The 18871-nt window shown below is 40.0% G+C and overlaps 1 protein-coding gene across 1 annotated transcript; it reads right to left on the bottom strand.

Moving 5' to 3' along the window:
* Positions 1 to 7692: 7692 nt before the first annotated feature.
* AGA (aspartylglucosaminidase) lies at positions 7693 to 18603 on the bottom strand (the record flags this gene model as incomplete). Its single annotated transcript, XM_010157011.1, has 8 exons — positions 7693 to 7816; positions 8624 to 8757; positions 10883 to 10990; positions 11825 to 11900; positions 13874 to 13988; positions 14992 to 15104; positions 17697 to 17810; positions 18451 to 18603. Coding segments are annotated over 8 exons (914 nt in total), but the record flags the coding sequence as incomplete, so codon positions are not given.
* Between the last annotated feature and the right edge of the window lie 268 nt (positions 18604 to 18871).

Genomic DNA, 18871 nt, shown 5'->3' with positions numbered 1-18871 from the left:
TCCTGCTGCCCGCCTTGTGCTGGTATCAGCAGCTGGGGGGCTGTATGGAAAACCAGAACAGCTTGCTATCTCCCACTCTGACAAAAGAAGAGATCAGTGTTCAGCCAGACCAGCAAGCTGGTCCATTCTGTGGAGCTGCACATCACCAAAACCAACAGCATAACTAAAGAGAGAAGGCAGGATGCGGGTAGTACTACCACTTCCGGGGAAGCAAAACCTTTATCCGGCTGAAATACTACTCCAGACACGGAAAAAGCTTAGAACACAGCCTGTTCCTCAGCTTTTCACCATCAGCGAGTTGGTCTCTGTTCAGTATATAAAACACAGACTTTATTACCACTGCTGTAACGACGAGCCCGGGAGCTCAATTCACAGGCACGAGAATGGCAATACGTACCTACCCGAGGGTTTTGATGCCCACTCCCCCAGAAAACGGCTGCAGTCAAGTTGCCCTGCTACTGCTCTTTGAGCAGAAGTCCTGAACCTCCTCTGCCAGTCCTGGCACGGGAACAGTAACCTCCGGCACAGAGATACAGCGGGCGAGGACAAGTAGCACCACGGACATCAGTTAAAGGCCGTTAACATCCTTGAACCCATGTGGCAAAGTGGTTTTGCCCCCTAAAAACCCCTTTTGTGGGGCTAGCACTTTCACTAAGCAGTAACAAAAATTGACACAACTCTTGCTGAGAAGTGAAATCACAGGGTTTCTCTTCATGTTGACGGATTCCCAAGAATAGCTACAGATTCAATTTAAATAGTTATTTAAATAGTTACAGTTCATTAAGACTGTAGCTACTCCAGTAGAATTTATGTTCTACTTTATACGATACAAAGTAGCCTTCAGTAACAACCAAATTAGCAAAACACACTGAAGTGCATATGAATTAGACCTTTTATAATACTTTTTACATTCAGCCTTTTAATCTTCTACGTCATCTGTCGCAGTAAATCCTTCAGAAAAAAAAATCTTAGATAAAGAACTGATTACGCAACAAAAGCGGGAAACTGTCAGTTCTGTGTTGTTCCTCAACACTCAGGAAAAATGCTGCAGATAAGCATTAATTTATGGGAAGTTTCAGTTCCTTTATACCCCTCTACGTGTTAGCCTGCCAACCCAACCTTCGTCCTCACAGATGATCTATGATAATTGGCCTTGGAATTCTCCTCATAACAATGAATATCCAGAACCAGTATGAAGCTAGCAGCACAACAATTTTTATTTTCAAACAGCCGGTTACGTTGTATTTAACAAATAACCGCATATACCGTCAAGCATCTAGCTTATGAAGAAGCAGCATTCGTGACCCAGCTGAGCATAATCCCGCGACTGTAGTACTGCGCTAGAGGAATCCACTGTGACACTGCTCCTCAGTCTGAGTGACTCCTCCCTCAGCCTGAAAAACTCCCCACCCAGCATTTAAATCACTAACTCACAGCTCATTCAGGACAATACAGCCTTACCTATTACGTTTGTATTTACAAACACAAAAAGATCCCTTAAGCGCCCCCTCTTCCCCCCTCAAAAAAGTAGACGGTGGGATTCTCAAACATCAAGAAAAATTACTAATTGCTTGAAAAATTACGGCACCTTTTAAGAAACCTTGAGATGCAGAACTTGGATCCTCCCCGCCCAATACTACCCGGCCAAATATCGACACAAATTAGTAATTTGTCACCTAGACAGTCTAGGTGACGAATGAAGTAAGCTTCAGAAGGGAAATTAATCCAGCCTGGAGGGGCACCGTCAAGAAAGCAGGTCTAGTGACACAGGCCTGCTGACAGCAACGAGAAAGCACATTAATATGGAGAAAACATTTATAAACCAACAAACTACACATCTGAAGAAAGCATGAAATATCATTAACGGCAGGAGAACAGGGGGGAAAAAACCGCACCCCACCAGTGTTATTCTGATTTCAGAGGTGGCAGGTAGGAAGAGGCGTATGCGTATACATGGAAGACGACTTCAGACAGCCCAGAGTATTTTAACAAAATGCTATCATTTGTAGTGAGCGTAAGCAAAGTGTCTGTTTGGTCTGAAAGTGATTTTGTGAAACGGCGTCAGTACTATGTGAAGACTTTAAGCCTCAGATTAAATTCCTTTTGACCAGGGCAGGAGTGATGGGCAGGAAGGGATGCAGGAGAATTTGGGTGACAAGTGAAAACAACTTGCCTAAAAACCGTGTTTGTCCCGCAGAGCTGAAGAGAATCCAATTTGTGAAGGTCCTGTGCAACACCAGAGAACCTATACAGCAATTTAAGTTAAGGCTGAGTAAAACGAACGTGATAACAAAGCCTATGGAAACGTACGTGAAAGCAAGCATACTTCAGACCTTCCAACTATAATCCACATCCTAAAATTCTAGGTGACAGAAATGACTTAACTTGTATTTTCCATTTCAGTTTCGTAATTACAAGCTGATCTAATGATGGTTGTTTAATATAATATTATGAAATACTGTAACATGTGTCTATGTAAAGACGTAATTTCACTTCTTTTACAAGAAACTGATCAGTAGGAAACAATTTGCCGAAGCCCGTCCATTTTTTGACAAAAAGCTCATCTATAACCGAGCCCATATGCGTCTGTGAACTCCAGTTACTAAACCTTCCACAGGCAAGCATCTTAAACATTTCGATCTCGTAACAACGAAACCAAACACGTGTCCAAGTCAGAGTATCACTGTACATTTTTCCTGTCTCTTGCTTGTCCTGCAAAAGTCACAACTTCAGGTTCTTCCCACCTGCACATAAGAATATTCAAGTAAGCCAAGGCCATTAGATTTCTTGCTGAACTCAGTTTCTTATTCCTTAGGATCTTTAACTGCCAAATGCTAAGAAAGTAGAGACATAAAACGCTACCCAACTTCACAACTGCATTCAAGTGGCAGAGCTCACCGCTTTTTGTACTTCACACAACTGCAATCAAAATAATTTAGCATCAAACAGAGCTGAAATGCATTTTGGAGTTGGTCTGAAAAGAATGCAGATGGTGAAAACAAGAAGCTTCACATTCATCTAACACATAAAAGTTTTTTCCATGTAGAGCTCTGAAATCATCATTTCAGACCAATGGAAAACCCTGACTTTTACAACATGTGCCAGTTTTAGTCGGGACAGAGTTAATTTTCTTCACAGTAGCTGAGTGAAGGTAGGTTTTTTGGATTTACTCTGAGGAAAGTTCTGACAAGGTGTCTTTTCAGCTGGTGCTGGGGAGTGCCTGCACCAAATTCAAGGTCTCTCCCAGCTTCTGATGCTGCAGCTGCATTCCCAGCTCTCACTACAGGCAGTACAGGGGACACACAGCTCCGACAGCTGACCCACACTGACCAAGGGAGCGTTTCATTCCATAGCACAGCATGCTCGGGGCATAAGCAGGGAGTGGGCCAGGGTGCCATAACTCCTTTGCTTGCTTGCTTCTTAACTCGCTTGTTTGTCAGCTTGCTAGCTTGCTCGCTCGTGAGCTGGTGGGTCGGTTGGTTTTCCCAGTCGTGCTGTCACTCATGGGGCTCACCCAGGCTCTGCTGTGATCGCTCTCTGGTTCTCTGGCTCTCACTGCCTATCAGTCGGCAGGTGGTGAGCAACTGTATCGTAGGTTTTATTTTCTATTATTTTAATTTCTTATTAGTTGTAGTATCGTTACTATTATTAGAATCACTATAATGTTAATTTATATTGACTTATCAAATAGTTCTCATTTTAATTCATGAGTTTCCTTGGCTTCTCCCCCAGTTCTCCTCCTCCACTGGAGGGAAGGGTGAGCAAGCAGCTGCGTGGTACTTTGTTGCTGGCTGGGGTTAAACCACGACACAATACAATTATTTCTGTAAAACTCTACCTGGAAAAGTCTAATCACAAACTTGACTTTCAAAGACTTTTCATTATCCTACTAGGAAAAAAAGGATGTTGCTATTTCTTTTATTTCACAGACCACCACCTGTCACTGTAAACCTATCAGCTAATCGCACCGAGAACACATTGCACCAGCAGGTTACTTACCCATGTTGACTCCTACTGTCGGGGGGGAGGAAAAAATAAGAGAGAATGAAAACACAGCAAATATCATTAAATGCACAAACATCTAAAAAACATTTGCTGCCTGACTCAGCAGCTTAAACAATAACAAAGGTAGTCATAAAATCCTGAGATTCTGCTCCACAGACATTTCAGTAACGTCCTTTTGCTGCAAATTTAATGGAATGTAGGTGGAGGAAGGAACAGACCCCCAGTGAGAACATCTGTAGTTCAGTGCTTAATATATAACATACCTGCTTGTATATTAGAGTGAAAGTAAATGTAACTGTACCACTGATGCTTCCTCACACACACAGTACAGATAACAGAACTGCAGCCTTCCAGTGCCTGAAGGGGCTACAAGGAAGCTGGGGGGGACTTTTTACAAGGGTCCATAGTGACAGGACAAGGAGTAACGGGTTTAAATTGAAAGTAGGGAGGTTTAGATTGGATATCAGGAAGAAGTTCTTCCTGGAGAGGGTGGGGAGGCACTGGGACAGGTTGCCCAGAGAAGCTGTGGATGCCCAATCCCTGGAAGTGTCCAAGGCCAGGCTGGAGGAGGCTTGGAGCAACCTGGTCTAGTGGAAGGTGTTCCTGCCCATGGCAGGGGGGGTGGAACTAGATGGTCTTTAAGGTCCCTTCCAACCCAAACCGTTCTGTGATTCTATGAAATCCTACACTCTGTTTCAAAAAAAAAAAAAAAAAGGATGAACAGAGTTGTTAATGAGTCACAACAGTCATGCATTAACTAAACCCAAACAACCAATGCTAAAAAAAAAATTTCCTTGAATTCTCTGAAAATCTGAATTGTCCCGATTGAGGCAGTTCCAGATGAAAATACATATTTCAGTACTAACCTGTAAACAGTGAAGCAACAGGGAAGCTGTCTTCAATAAATGCATACAAGGCATGGTCAGGGTTTAGGCAGATGTCTTTATTAACAATTCAGTGGCACGCAAAAACACGGCAAATTTGGCTTTATTAGTCAGACCACTGAGCTAAGATTCTTCTTCTGTCTCTATTGGATGAAGTGATAATTTGGTAAGGAATTGTAGAGGTCAAAAAACACAGGCTAGCTAGAAGCTAATGAACTTAAAACGCAGTTGGGCTTACAAAACCCTGCAACGTTACAGACAAGATCCATCCAACTGTACCACTAACTTGCAAATACTCATATTCTGTGTAGGCTTTTTCTGCGTTTTGTAATAAAATTTTGAGTAAAAACTTAAAAAGGTTTCTTGAAAAAACCTCACGTCTGCTAAGCTAAGAGAACAGCACTAACAACCTTTAAATAAATATTTTTAATACAAAATATTTAGGAAATTACTTTCTAAATCCAGTATTTTGTCCATAACATCAGAACAGCACATGTGTAAGTATTACAATTTAACATATTGCCAAATTAACAAGATATTAAAATAGTTTACACAAACTAACCCCTTTGTTTATGGCAACTAATTCAGCATGACAAAGCAACCTACATTCCTAAGTCACACGTATTACTACGCATGTCTCACAGAGACAAGTTCATGTAGAGATGAGCTGACTACGCAGCAAGTTAGTGACTTCAGGTGCGCTGTTACAGAAGACCGTGACCTTTGAGCAGGGGCGCGCACGGCCTCCAGAGGCAGACACGAGATAGCAGACTGTGGCATGAGCACACCCGAAAGGAAAGCATGGATATTCCCAACCTCTCTCAAAAAACAAATCCTGGTGGATCCAGCTGCAGCAGTTTGAGACACTGCACTCAGCTGCCAGAAATGAACCTCCTATGTTCACCAACCACAAGCTATCTCCAAAACAACAGTCTTTTGGATTTCATTAATCTATTTGCACTTGATTGCCAGAGTTCTCTGGAGACAGCAGCCCTGGCAGAAGGGTTGTAGGTAGGACAGGTAGAAAACTTAAACCACTGCAGACACAGTAAGAGCTTCTCTGACTAAAGCTCGTTGTGGCCTACAGTGAACTCTGTGCCATGAGATGCTCTGAAGTGACAGAAGGGAATCACCAAATAAATTGCTTTGTTGATAAAGTTCAACAGCAGGCTATTAAAGATGGCTATCCTAGTCTGGACAGGTTTTTTCCAGCTTTCAAAGACACCAACTCGGAACACGAGGCATCTTTCTACAGCACAGTACACAAGCATCTAAACAAGCTCGCTTACAAATGATACATTAAGGTGTGCTTTTATTGCCCAATGATTTTATTCAAGTAGACAATCATTAAAGTGTTTATGACAAGACATGCTCATTTCTCTTGCTCCCTCCTTTTAAATGTTCCTAGTTCAAGTTCAGCAAAGATTCAATCAAATGATTAGCACGCCATCAGGTTAAGAAAAGGATTAAACAGATCTTCAGATACCAATGGAACAATCCTCAAGACGCTGAAGTTCTATTACAAGTGAATCCTGGTAACCCCAGACACAAAGTGACAAACCCAGCTTCGTCAGCTGTGGGTAACTCATGCCCTTGGTATGCAACTGCTCCTTTGCAGGGGTAGATGCGCTGCAGGAGAGGGCGAGCACACAGCCTGTCACTGCTAAGGAAAACCCTGTGATTAAGATCGTAGCTTCCAGCACAAAAAAAGGTGATAGGAAGATTTCCACCTGTCTTCACATCCAGTTAAGAGCCAACGCAATACTCCTTGAAGGCTTGTACTACCAGGGACGTTTGGATGTACTCTCTGCTCAAACGTATTCTCAGCTGTTGTGACTGAAGTCCAAAAGGTCCACAAGGAGATGCTGCTTGTCTCAAAGCTTTGAAATCTTCACTACTCTTCAAGCCCCTCTCCTTGCTTGTCAACATTTGCATGCAATCTTCTTTTCAAGAGAAAAGAAAACCTGACTAAATCTTGGAAAGACAAATATTCTCAAAATAAGTCTCATGCGTCGAGGCAGAGCCCCTCCTGCCCCCTGCTCTTCATTCAGGATTTCTGCCAAATATGTTTTTAGATGCAAAGCCAAGGACCAGCTCAATGTTTACCGTTCATCACTTTTTGGTACTTAGTTCTTAAGAAAACAGACAGACTATAGGCACTTGGTCCCTTTGGTTCGACCACCCATCCACCTTGCGAGCTCTCTGCAAGTCTGGTATTTTTCAGCGACCAAAGCTCTACTTTCCCCAGAAAAGCAGGTGAAGACTGGCATTACTTGGAAGTAAACATATAAGAGAATTTTTTGTGGTATTTAGAAGTACAGTTTGATTGTCAGGTTTGCAGGAGTTTAAAAACTGTGTTGGGATGGAAGGTAAAGACTACCAAACTCACGACTGAGACCTCAGTAGAAAAGCACATCCATTTCAGCCACTTGACTTAGACGCAGACTTTTGAACAGAGATGAATCACCTATGCTAAGTGTGAAAGTGTCAGCACTGACTACAGTTTTGCAACTATGTTCACCTCCCTCAAACTACACGGAGTCAGCGTTTTAAACCTTGCTGTAGTTTGTCGTACCAGTCTACAATCATTGAGAAATAAGTTACCAAGGTAATTACATTAGGAAACTACAGATTAAGCTTAGTTGCACTACACAAAGTCATAATAAAGTAGAAGATATTAAAAAACAGTGAAGTAGTAGCTGCACCATCAACGTACCTTTGTCCTTCCTCACATGATTATGCAATAGTGAAAATGTTAAAAAGTAACACCCAGGGAACCTCAGCACTTTCCTCCTCTAAGTTCAGATGTTAATAGGACACAAGAAATTAAATGCAATCTACTACTTGCTCAGTTGGCTGACCTAGCAAAGGACTAGAAACCATGAAGTGAAACTGAGTGAATCCTGGAATTTTATTACATGCAGCACCTAGGAAAAAAGGAAAGAAAGAAAAAGTATAATTTGCTACATTTACAATTCCTGACTTTGTCACTGTACCTTATCATCTAAAGACCCAGTTACTAATTACTGTTTAACCCAAGACATCTTGAAAGTATTTAATTTTTAAGTAAAAATACAGTGCTACTGACTGCTGTCGTGCAATTAATGCCCTTATAATACAATTCAAAACAGCAACGTAAGTTAGGGAAGTATCTCCCTCTTTCAATCCTGATTAACTTAATGAGTTCCTCCAACACTAATCTCTTGAACACAGAACTATGGGAAACAAGAGATCAAAGAACAGCAATAAGCAGTCTAACTAAATAAGCCATGTTGATTAGCAAATTGTATTTCCTACTGATCTAAGAGTTCACTAATGAGACGCCTGGCACAATGACTGATCTTGGACTGCTTTGAAGCTACGCTTCACATTCTCCCTGCCTCATGCCCTATCTAGGGGAGGCATAAGCATTCCATTTTAAAACGTTCAAATTAATCACGCACAGTCCAGGAAAATACATGAAGGTTGTGAATATTTTTGATTTTTACTATGACTGGCATAAATTTTGTGAAAGTCTATGACATCGAAATGCAAAGGAAAAATTAAAATATCTCAAGCCCACACCGGGACAGAGTTGCCCTGCTAACCAGTATTTGCTATTATGAATGGCCAGTATTGCTGCAGTGCTCAAAGAATAATAATAAGAGGCTTCTGCTTCAAAATCCACCTTCACTTTTGTACTTCGGTGGCCCAGTTAAGGTCAGGAAGCTTTGTCTATTAAGCAAAATACATACCATAACTTCCAGTTGTATTGACACATATAACGGCGCCAAAGAACCTTGGAGCATACTTCTGGATTCTGGAAATAACTTTCTGACAGGCTAATGCAGGGTCTGTTCCCATCCTCATATACTCCACAGCTTGGTAACTAAAAGAGAAAAACCCAATCCCACGCCCAGACAGTTACTCAGGTTATATATTCTGAAATACCACTGAGAGATCTTGATTTCTTTGAGTAATGGAAACATGATAAATAATCTTTTGCCAAACTTCATACTGGCAGTTATTACTCGATTTCTACATGAAAAGTAACTAGAAACAGGACTAAAAGTGCCTGCGAGATGTAATCTGTGTCATCTATCATTCTAAGGCAGGACCAAGTCTGGCATAACTCTCATCATTTGCAGTAGAAGAGTCTCAGCAGCAGATCCATTGAAGAACTGCAAAGAAGTGGTTAAAGAGATAGTGGTTTTATTTTTCACTGTATGATTACATTTGAAATTAAAAGTTATTACTAGTTTTCAGAAACGCCACTGTAAAGATAAGTTTTTTGAAGGAAAACTGACCTCTGATATTACATTACTGATAATTTATCAATTGCAGTAAGCATTAAAGAAACTTTCTGAGGAAATTTAAGTTTCTGAAAGCCTCTATATTGACACATTTATTTCATTAATTTGGAGGTACAATGTTTTGATCGCGACTTTGTGCCACTTTCAAATTTTTTTGTAAGCCAATTGGAAAAAAATTCTTACTTTAAATGAAAGACTAATCAAAATGAACTTCTTTGTATCTACAATATCATTAGACAAATTACTATATGGGCACTGCTTGAGATGAATCAGATACATTCCCAAAATGTCCTCAGAGACCAAAAAAAAAATTACTTTTGCTGTCGTTTTCTTTCAGAACCTGAAGATTAACAGATAATGCGTAATAGAACTTACAAGCAAACAACCCTAGATTTTGCTTTGATGAGATGCACACACCAAAAACCAACTCTTGTTAAACTAAACTCCTCTACAGACAGCATTAACTACAGATGTTATCAAAGTACCACAGAAGAGAACTTTCCTTGTATTTTGAGACTCCCTGTTATCTCTGACTTACTCTAAGAATCAAATGGGTTCAAGCTATTTAAAGATAACTATCCGAATATAAAGCTGTATTTCACAGAGGCCTCTTCACTAATCAAAAACTCAGTAAAACGTTACTATCACCAAGAAGGCAGACAGAAAATATTAGCAATTTTGCCCTTTATTTGACACTGCCTTCACTTCTGGCAGGTCAATTCTATTCTTTGTTTTCATGCGGGAATATCTAAATAACATGGAATTAGAAAAGATCTGTATCTACAAGGAACCCGTGATTAACCATCTAGTCTGAGTTGTTTTCTAAAACCCACTGGTGCCAGCACAAGATGTTTTAAGCATTACAGCTAAATCCTTCAGGCTGCTAAACTGTAATGTAAGCTTTTATTGATTAACCTCACAGTGGAGCTCAACTCACTACGATTGTTGTTAACTGATACCTCAGGATAATTCACGGAGGTGTCGATGCCTTGTATTTCAAGACTTGGAAGCTTGGAGCAGCTTGAAACTCATTGAGGACATTTGTAAACGAGCAACCAGCCAGCAGGCATTCATAACTGCCAGAGTTTCAGAAAAAGCACCTGAGCAATACAAAGGCCAGTGATACATATTCCTTCAAGCACCAGCGCCCGTTATGTTCAGCGTGGACTTCCACAACTCATTCCCACAAGAACGTCTGTCAAGAATCAGTGATGAGAACGGCCATATTTTACGCAGGTTATGCAACCATGGTGACAGCACTAGAACACCTCTTCCAGTTTCAAATTAGATGCAATTACACAGGATTGCTACAGTGACACCTCCTCACCCTCCTGAGGACTTCAAGATTCACCCCTCATCCTTTCCACAATTTATAACACTTACTTCCAACACAACAAAACACTTAGGAGGAGAAAGCTAATCAGCTCTGTTAAAAAGCATACCGATTGGGAATATCCTCATTACCTGCTGCCTGTTTGCTCACAGCTTGGCAGTATTAAGGGATCTGTCATCAAGATATTTAAGATGTCACTTCTTTTAAAACAGATTGTAAGGATGACTTGATCCTGCTACTGTTCTTCCCCATGCCATTCTTTCCATTACTCCCACTTCGGCAACCAGGAAGTCAGACTGTCCTTTTAATCAATTACTTCACTTCAATTTTGCTGGAGAAAACTAGCAAAGTCTGCCCTAAGGACAAACCTGGGTAAGAAGCGCATCATGATGTCACCATCCCCAGTGGCTGCAGCTCCTCCGGCTGTACTGTCTGCATAGGATCCTGCTCCAGCTATCGGAGAATCTCCTACACGGCTGCAGTAAACAATGGGGACAAAAAAAACCAAAACAGAAAAACTGGAAACTACAGAAAACTGTAATTTACTAATTCCAGTGGGACTGCATTAATGTAATAGCTGTTGGCCTGATACTGACAAGTTCTTATGACTTGGGCACACTTTTAACTCTGTCACCTCACTGCCTCCAGCTGGGTTAGTGTTAAACTCGCAGGAGAACAGAACAGGTAAAGAGGTCTGCTCCACTGCAGTCAGAAGTTTTGACTTCAGACCACTGATAAAAGGGATCTGCGATAACCCGGCTGACCTGAGGCTGAATCCACCTCCGATGCACAACGGTGTGTTATTATACTGACTAGAGTTAGGGCACTAAGGTTTAGCCAGCGGGCAACAGGAAGAAGCTGGGGACATTCGTATATTCAATAACTTGTTGCTAAATCCAGAAGTTGACTGACAGCCAGGACTCCCAACCCTGTAGAAAAAAATAAAAAAGCTCCAAGACAAAATACAGGCCTGGGGCTTCGATTCCACAAACATTTCTTTGGGGATTGTGCACCTCTCCAAAATGGTTATTTGTCACTGGTGCCTTGCCTTACAGGTTACCTCACAACTATGCCAGGCTTTGTCTCGCTGCATGGTGAATTAAGGAAGCTGAAAACCAAGCAGTCCCTCAAACAAACACAAGTCATCTTGCAACTGAATCAGTTTCTCAGTACTGGCATTTATGGCAGTGCCCAGGAATAAGGAAGGCCGTTTTGTGATCACTGCAGTCTACCGCACGTAACCCTCAGATAAACTTACCACATGAAACGAGGTGGGGAAAAAGCGTTTTCTTAAAACCACAGATACTAACCCTGGAATTTTGTGGATTGCACCATTAGTAGATGTCCCAGAAGCAATGGTTCCGCTCCCACCGACTACCACCATACCTAAAATTTTCCATAGGGATGAAAAGTTCAGAGACACTCCTAACAAGTTTATTAAATCAGCACTATGGTGCCACAACACCCAGACCATTCAAAATTAATGACAACCTGAAATACAGAAAATTCGTAGTCTTAAGGATAGTAGGTTATTTTTAAAACACATCTGGAAACTGGACGTATAACAGTGCTCAAAAAGGAATCTAAAACAGTGCCACGCTGTTCAGAGCTGTATGTTACTGCTGTCCAAGCAGCCACTGTCTCCTGATATACACCTATGTTACACAGTAGAAAACATGTAGCTGGTGTCACCACATCATGCACCAGTGTCACCAGAACAGCAAAGTCTGGAAGTTATAAATGGTGCTTCAGGGAGATTAAAATAAAAGTCAGAAGGGTGAGCCTAAATTTGGCAGAAGGCAACATGCTGCCTACCGGAGTAGCAAGAACTACATGACAGAATCAAATGTGTGGGTGATCCTACCCCTTGCTAATACTGTGCTGCTAAGGAAGCCACTGCCTCGTATTAGAGAAGCTTAGTCTGCCACTTGGACCAGGGTTTGGGATCAGCTGCTTCTCCACAGAGCAAGACTTCACCTTTGTAAGAGAAGGCAGAAATCACTGCTGGCATCAAACTTCAGTACAAAGCGAGAGCCAAGAAGCAGAATTCTGGTTCCCTGACCTCACTAGGCAGTACCTCCTTCTCAAAGAGAAGTTTCCTGATTAGCAGAAGCTAAAAATCAGAGGCACTGACTCTAAGGCCACCATCAGCCTCTGCAAAAAGGCTGGAAGGGTGTCAGATCCTACCAGCTTACTAAACACTTTTTGAAGAAGGCTCTCAAAGCGTGTTACTCAAGGAGACATTTCATATATAAAACAACAGGGTGGGAGAACTTGAAGTACAAATATAGGCACCATCATTTACTATGAACCAGCTTATGATTACTTAACAATACATCAGTTCCTTCATTGTATTTAGCAGATTCCTCTCTCATCCCAACACTCCGCAATTTCTGAGTTTTCTAGCACATACTGAAGACTGCATATCCAGCAAAGAAAGCTACCTACCAACTTAAGAATTTGGTAGGTTGCCTGACTTCTGTAGAGCATTAATTATCAGCAGGATGGACTGGAAGCAAAGACGACAGACTCACACTTGAAAGAACTTGTTAATTCCTGGTATTGGGAATACTGTCAGGCAAAAATTTCTGAATTGCTAAACCAAGAAATACCCAGACTAAAGCAAAAAGTGCAAGTTTCAGGACTGCAAAGTATAAAGCTTTGAAAGACGCAAATCTGTAACTGCTCCAACCCTTTGTCAGATCTGCTCATTAATCAACCTATAGGCAAAGCAATTAACAGTCCTCAAACAGTAAACTCCGAGAAGTTCTTGGGACTACTACTGCTAAGCTGTTTTAAGCATAGTAGTTTCTGCAGAAATTTATTGAGTCAGTCAAAATTCAGAATAGAAGAAAAATGAAGGCAAGATTTATAAGCTTAAGAACTGTTCAACAAACATTGCTTTTGGCTGGCAACAGTACTGTTTACTCATTTCTTCCACCACCGTAAGGCCTTTTAAGTTGGTCTGACAGCTACAGGGGAGACTTGACTCACGTTAACCATAATCAAGATAAAAATAATTATTTTTAACCTTGATCAGTTTTCTAAGCATCCACAGCTGCCCGAGCAATTATGCCCAGGTATCTGAGGGAAAAGCAGTAGAGCAACGAACAAACAGCTGAGGGCAAAAAAAGAAACAAGTGACTGTGCACCCAGTACACTGGAAAAAAACCCAATCAAAAACCAAATCCTACTTTTATGCACTCCATCCTAGCAAATAAGTAACAACACCTTGAAAATACTGTAAATAAGAAATAATGCTTATATGGAATAGTTTTCTAAACTCAGTATGGTTTAATGTGTAGGGGAATGAGGGGTGGGAAAAAAAAAAAATCAGCAGAGTTACCAAAAGTTGTTACCAATAGTATCGTGATTATGAACACTTCTTTGCGAGATGATCTGCTCTTCTTTACAAGTTACTTTTTCAGGCCGTTTGTATGGTCCACAGGATTTTGAAGAGTCTGGTACCACATTCTGTAATTATTTTGTGATTTGCTTAAATAATATAGCATGCTTCATCACGCATAAATTTAAAAATACTACAATCAATGCCTAAAAACTACTACGTAGGTGTCAGACACCCAATATTCAAATTACACAACTGTACTGAAATCCTGCAAGTTGTTTCACAAAGAATAAAGACTGATTTCAGTATTATAGGATAAAAAGTTTTTCCTACTAGAAAGTTACGTTGTTCAAATTAGAGATTCTCCTTTACTCAACTGACTGGCAAAAAACCAGCTCATTCTTCAGCAAAATGAAGGAAATTTTCAAGCTAAAAACCCCAAACAACCAGATGAACTGTGCATGTTTTATTAATGTCAAGATTGTTCATTGCCAAGTATCACAGACATAGATAGTTGTCAAGTTGGTATCACAGTCAAAATATTTTCCCAACTGAAAACCAGAATATGTATTGACTTCAAATGGTTCAGCAATGAAGCATTTCATACCCAAGAAACAATGAAGACAGTGTATAAACCTGTGGAAATCTGCAACACTAGTCCCAAAACAAACCCCAACCTACCAACAAACCCACCTCACCACATTAGGCAAGTTTAATGGAGAGCTGCACTAACCTGACGTGTTCACAGGACTGCATAAAGCCTCTCTAACCATTTCAGGGGCTTAATTGCTGCTCTAAGATTTTCCTTCAGAAATTTATACATACATCAAAAATACAAGTATTGCTTTGTTTAATTTGAGAAATTCTGCCCAAACCAAGACCTGAAAAGCCAATTTCCACACCAACACACTACTGCGGTGAGGTTAAAACCAGCAGGATCTAAGAAATCAGAGCTAGACACATATGCTTCCCCAGTCTACCAAGTGCTTGGTAATTCCGAGTTTGTTCTGTTTAATATGCAAAACCTTTTCTTCACATGTAAAGCACAACTTCAGCATAAGCTGAAAGGAAGAGGCCATGCTGCATCACTGACCTTCTAAACCCCCCTTCACCACCACCACCACACTGTACCTTCCAGTAGTTTGGCTGACAGCTTTGATTAAGCCACGTTGAATACGCCGAAAGAGATTTTTGGGTAGTTAAGTCTTCATATGGAAAACCCATTCTTACAGCAAACAGGGAGGCTGGAAAAGCAACAAAACCAAAAGCATTAATTTCTTCACGTTTTAATATACTTTATGATAATGCATTTGTGAAATGATATCTAGAAAGCTACACTCTCCATGGAGATGAGAAATACATCTTCAGGGAGCAGCATCAGCCATTACAGTGATGTACAACTGCAGTAACAAACTCTGCTTTCACTGGCAGTATCAAATTCCCACAATGCACTGTAACTATGTTAACACACCTAAGTTTGAGCATCGAAAGAGAAATAAATTCAATTCCGTTAATCAAGTGGACACCAATAACCTGGAGCAAAAGTGGCCTGTATGTGTCACAGAAATATTTAAATAAGTGATACAAATAATGGTGTATTTTCCTTAAAAAGCTTGTCTTTTATGAAATGCAGTGGCACATTTACCGCTAGAACACTGGTATTTGCAGAAATCTATCAGCTTACATCACATTACACTTCTTCCTCACAGCTTTAAAAGCGACTGCTTCCTTGTTTTGAAAATTAACGCAGTATGTGTCAAGGGAGCAAACGAAATACCAACGCAAGCAGTGACAGAATGCTGCACTCCTAAGAACGGCTTTTATGGTTAGCAACAGGGAAAAGAAAAAGGATCAACTGTTCTTTCATCTTTCAGTTGTAGATACCTTTGATATTACCTATTAACAAATACTGTTGCTAGATTCAGATGCTTGAATTTATATTACCAATCAGTGCTTTTAACACTGAAACCAGAAATTTCACGTTACTTTCATTAAAACTTTAATGCCAGGAACAAAGGTCACCCATTTAAAAATGGGCAACTAAACAAAATAACTGTACGCCACAGCTTGCCTACTCCTCTCTCACGTCGAACATTCATAGCAATGAAATTTTAGGAGACAGGCAGACTTTCCTGGATCATATCACTAAATATATTCAAATGAAAGCGCAGTTTAGTTATTGGGAAAAAAATAAGGAATAAGCTCAGCAATTTTGCATCCTGAATAAAAAAAAATGGCTGCAGAGATTATATATACTTATATAAAAAGGGTTTACCATTCTACTTAGCTTTTCTAGTGAAAATGTAAATTTGTTTTTATTCAGAAAATAAACTATGGTGTCTCTTGCATGCTGATTCAAAGGTTCATATGTATTCTTCTGAAGGTATAGCTCTATTTTCTCTTCATGAATTTTCACCTGGTAAGGACAACTATAGTTTCTTTTAACCAAGTTTCTACTTACATAGAAAATAAATGCCTTCATGAGAAATATTATTCTTTCTCTATTTCTGCACTGCTTTGATTATTCATTTACATTTATCACCATCTCCAATTTTCACTCACATATATCTTCAGATTTACAGCCCTGGTTTTTTTTGCCACTACCGCTATACAGCTTGCTTCTGAGGAAGTTCTCACTGACAGCAAGGACTCAGCACGACAGCCTTGTCCACATGACTCCATTATGCAAAAAGCATTTAAATCAGCACTTTAATTCTTCTGTTTCTTCATCTTCCATATCTTTTCTGCTCATTCTACTGATTAAAAGTTAAAAATATTTTAATAACTACCAATGATGGGGAAAGGAGTATTATGAGCATTTCTTCTTTCTCTATTTAACACCTGAGCAATTTCTTTTTCAGCATCACCTGTGAAATCTCTTACCGAAGCCACTTGTAACCTAATCATGGCCAGCTGCTCAAATTAAATAGAATCTGCAAATCTATCTCCCACTTTTCAGACCTTCTGTCAAACACTGTTCTCACCACCCTCTATTGCCCTATTTTACTCCATCAAAAAAACTGCTGTTGCACGTATTCCTTTATCATTCTGTACACATTAATTCCTTCAAGAATCTTTTTTCTTATCAATTTCAAAGCACTTGACTCACCCTTAATACTCAGATGTCAATTTCCACACTTATCCACCTTTCTTTGTGAGCAGGCACATACATTTTAAAAGCCCTTAACTGTTAGCCAAGTAACCTTCCACTTCCTACTCATATACCTCCCTGGAACGTACATCTCTTTTGAAACCAGTATTATTCTAACAGCAGCAGGTCATATTTTAAAAGCTCAACTATTCCTGCAGTTTGCTATTGGTCTTTTGTTGTGTCTAGGAGTACAGCCCCTAATGTAATTTTTTTACATTCAAGTTCTCACTAATATGTTTAAACTACACAACACAGTAAGCATGCTAAATATATACTGAAATATCTAAATGTAACTGTAGCACCTATTAATTGTCATTCCTTAGAAGAAGTTACTCCATGGCTTTAATTGAAATATTTACATCTAACAGCTCCTACAGTGTCGTATCAAATCATCTTTGATACCTTTGATATCAGTGATATTAGCAAAGCTTTGGGATTACAAGTTAATATTTGGAGTTAAATTGGTGAAAATACTGTAAAATTGTACCTTTCTCTTCATGTCCAAATAACGGACCAAAACCTCATTCATACACATGTAATAAGAGAGCAAGCATTTCTGAATTATGTGACATTTGACTGTCAGAGAATCCTTCCACCTCTATTACCAAGATTAATATCTGGCAATTTTAACAGGAAGTGATTTAAGAAGAGGGTCTGGCTTGGAAACAGTTAAAGGAGTAATTACCTGACTCTCCCACTAACAAGGTGTGCTTAGTGTATTCAGTGACCTTTCGCGCTACACCAATCGCATTTTTTACACGTCTGAGATCTGCAACTGCCCCAACTTCCATAGTGTTGCTAGAAACAAGAAATATTTAAAATGTATCAGAAATGCGAGAATAATTGTACATTTCTTTTTAGACAGAATCTATTCTCATCTAATTCAGAAAGCTTGTTCCTTTACCATGTTGCTTTAATTTTTCTATGCCACAGACATACGGCATCACACTAGTAGGGAAAAGCTCCATATATATATTGTTTCCTTTCACAGGCATGAGGAGGTTGCTGAAGTAACAGTAACTCCATCCACAGTCATATAAGTTCATGTAACAGAATAGTTACTGTACTGAAAATAACGTGAACCACACCCTAGCAATTACTTTTTAATCAGGACAGACTTAGATGGTAAATAAAATATAGAAGACAATTGCTCCAGAAGTGAAATGTTTAGGGAAGGAATAGAAGGGAAAGTTTCCAATGCCACAAACCATCTGCTTTGCAACTGCTACATTTACGGCTGGACTACCGTGCTACACGTAAAGATTAAATAACAAACACGTTTAGCTACTCTTCCGCCAATCAGATATACTAACTTCTGGAAACAGGAAAAACACTCCTAACTTGTCCCACAGCCACAGTAAGATCTCTGTAACAGCCTTTACATTAACTTGTGCTAAAAACACCAGGGATCACTCTTCCCCCCATGCAGTTTTCTTCCCCATCCATAATCATTGCGTCCAGTGTTGTTTCTCCACTTTCATCTGGGCTTCCTCCATACCCCACGCTCCCGTCGCATTGGTCAATCTCACACTGACCACAGCCTCTCTCAACTGCGTCCAGCTCAGAACCTCCTGACTGTAACACTCTCCAAGCTGTAATCAACAGAAATGATTGTCACCAGTGAAAACAGCCTCCACTACTGCTTTAAGGAATGTTTTAAACATGGACGTGATGAAGATCCATTATGTAAGTGGATTAAAAAAGTAAACTCTAACTTACAGGTGAAATAAAGTAAAAATATAAATATATTCAAATGAACATTCCAATGTTTTTCTAAATACTGTTTTTGTAGCATATCTGATTAGTGCTTCTGACTGAGAAATGAAGCTTTTTTTCTGACTAGGAAGATGTTATTTACAA

The sequence above is a fragment of the Eurypyga helias genome, unplaced genomic scaffold (genome assembly GCF_000690775.1).
Source record: "Eurypyga helias isolate BGI_N326 unplaced genomic scaffold, ASM69077v1 scaffold10858, whole genome shotgun sequence".
Classification (NCBI taxonomy): Eukaryota; Metazoa; Chordata; class Aves; order Eurypygiformes; family Eurypygidae; genus Eurypyga; species Eurypyga helias.
The sequence above is the reverse complement of the archived record's forward strand: the minus strand, read 5'-3'. Positions and strand labels throughout refer to the sequence as shown.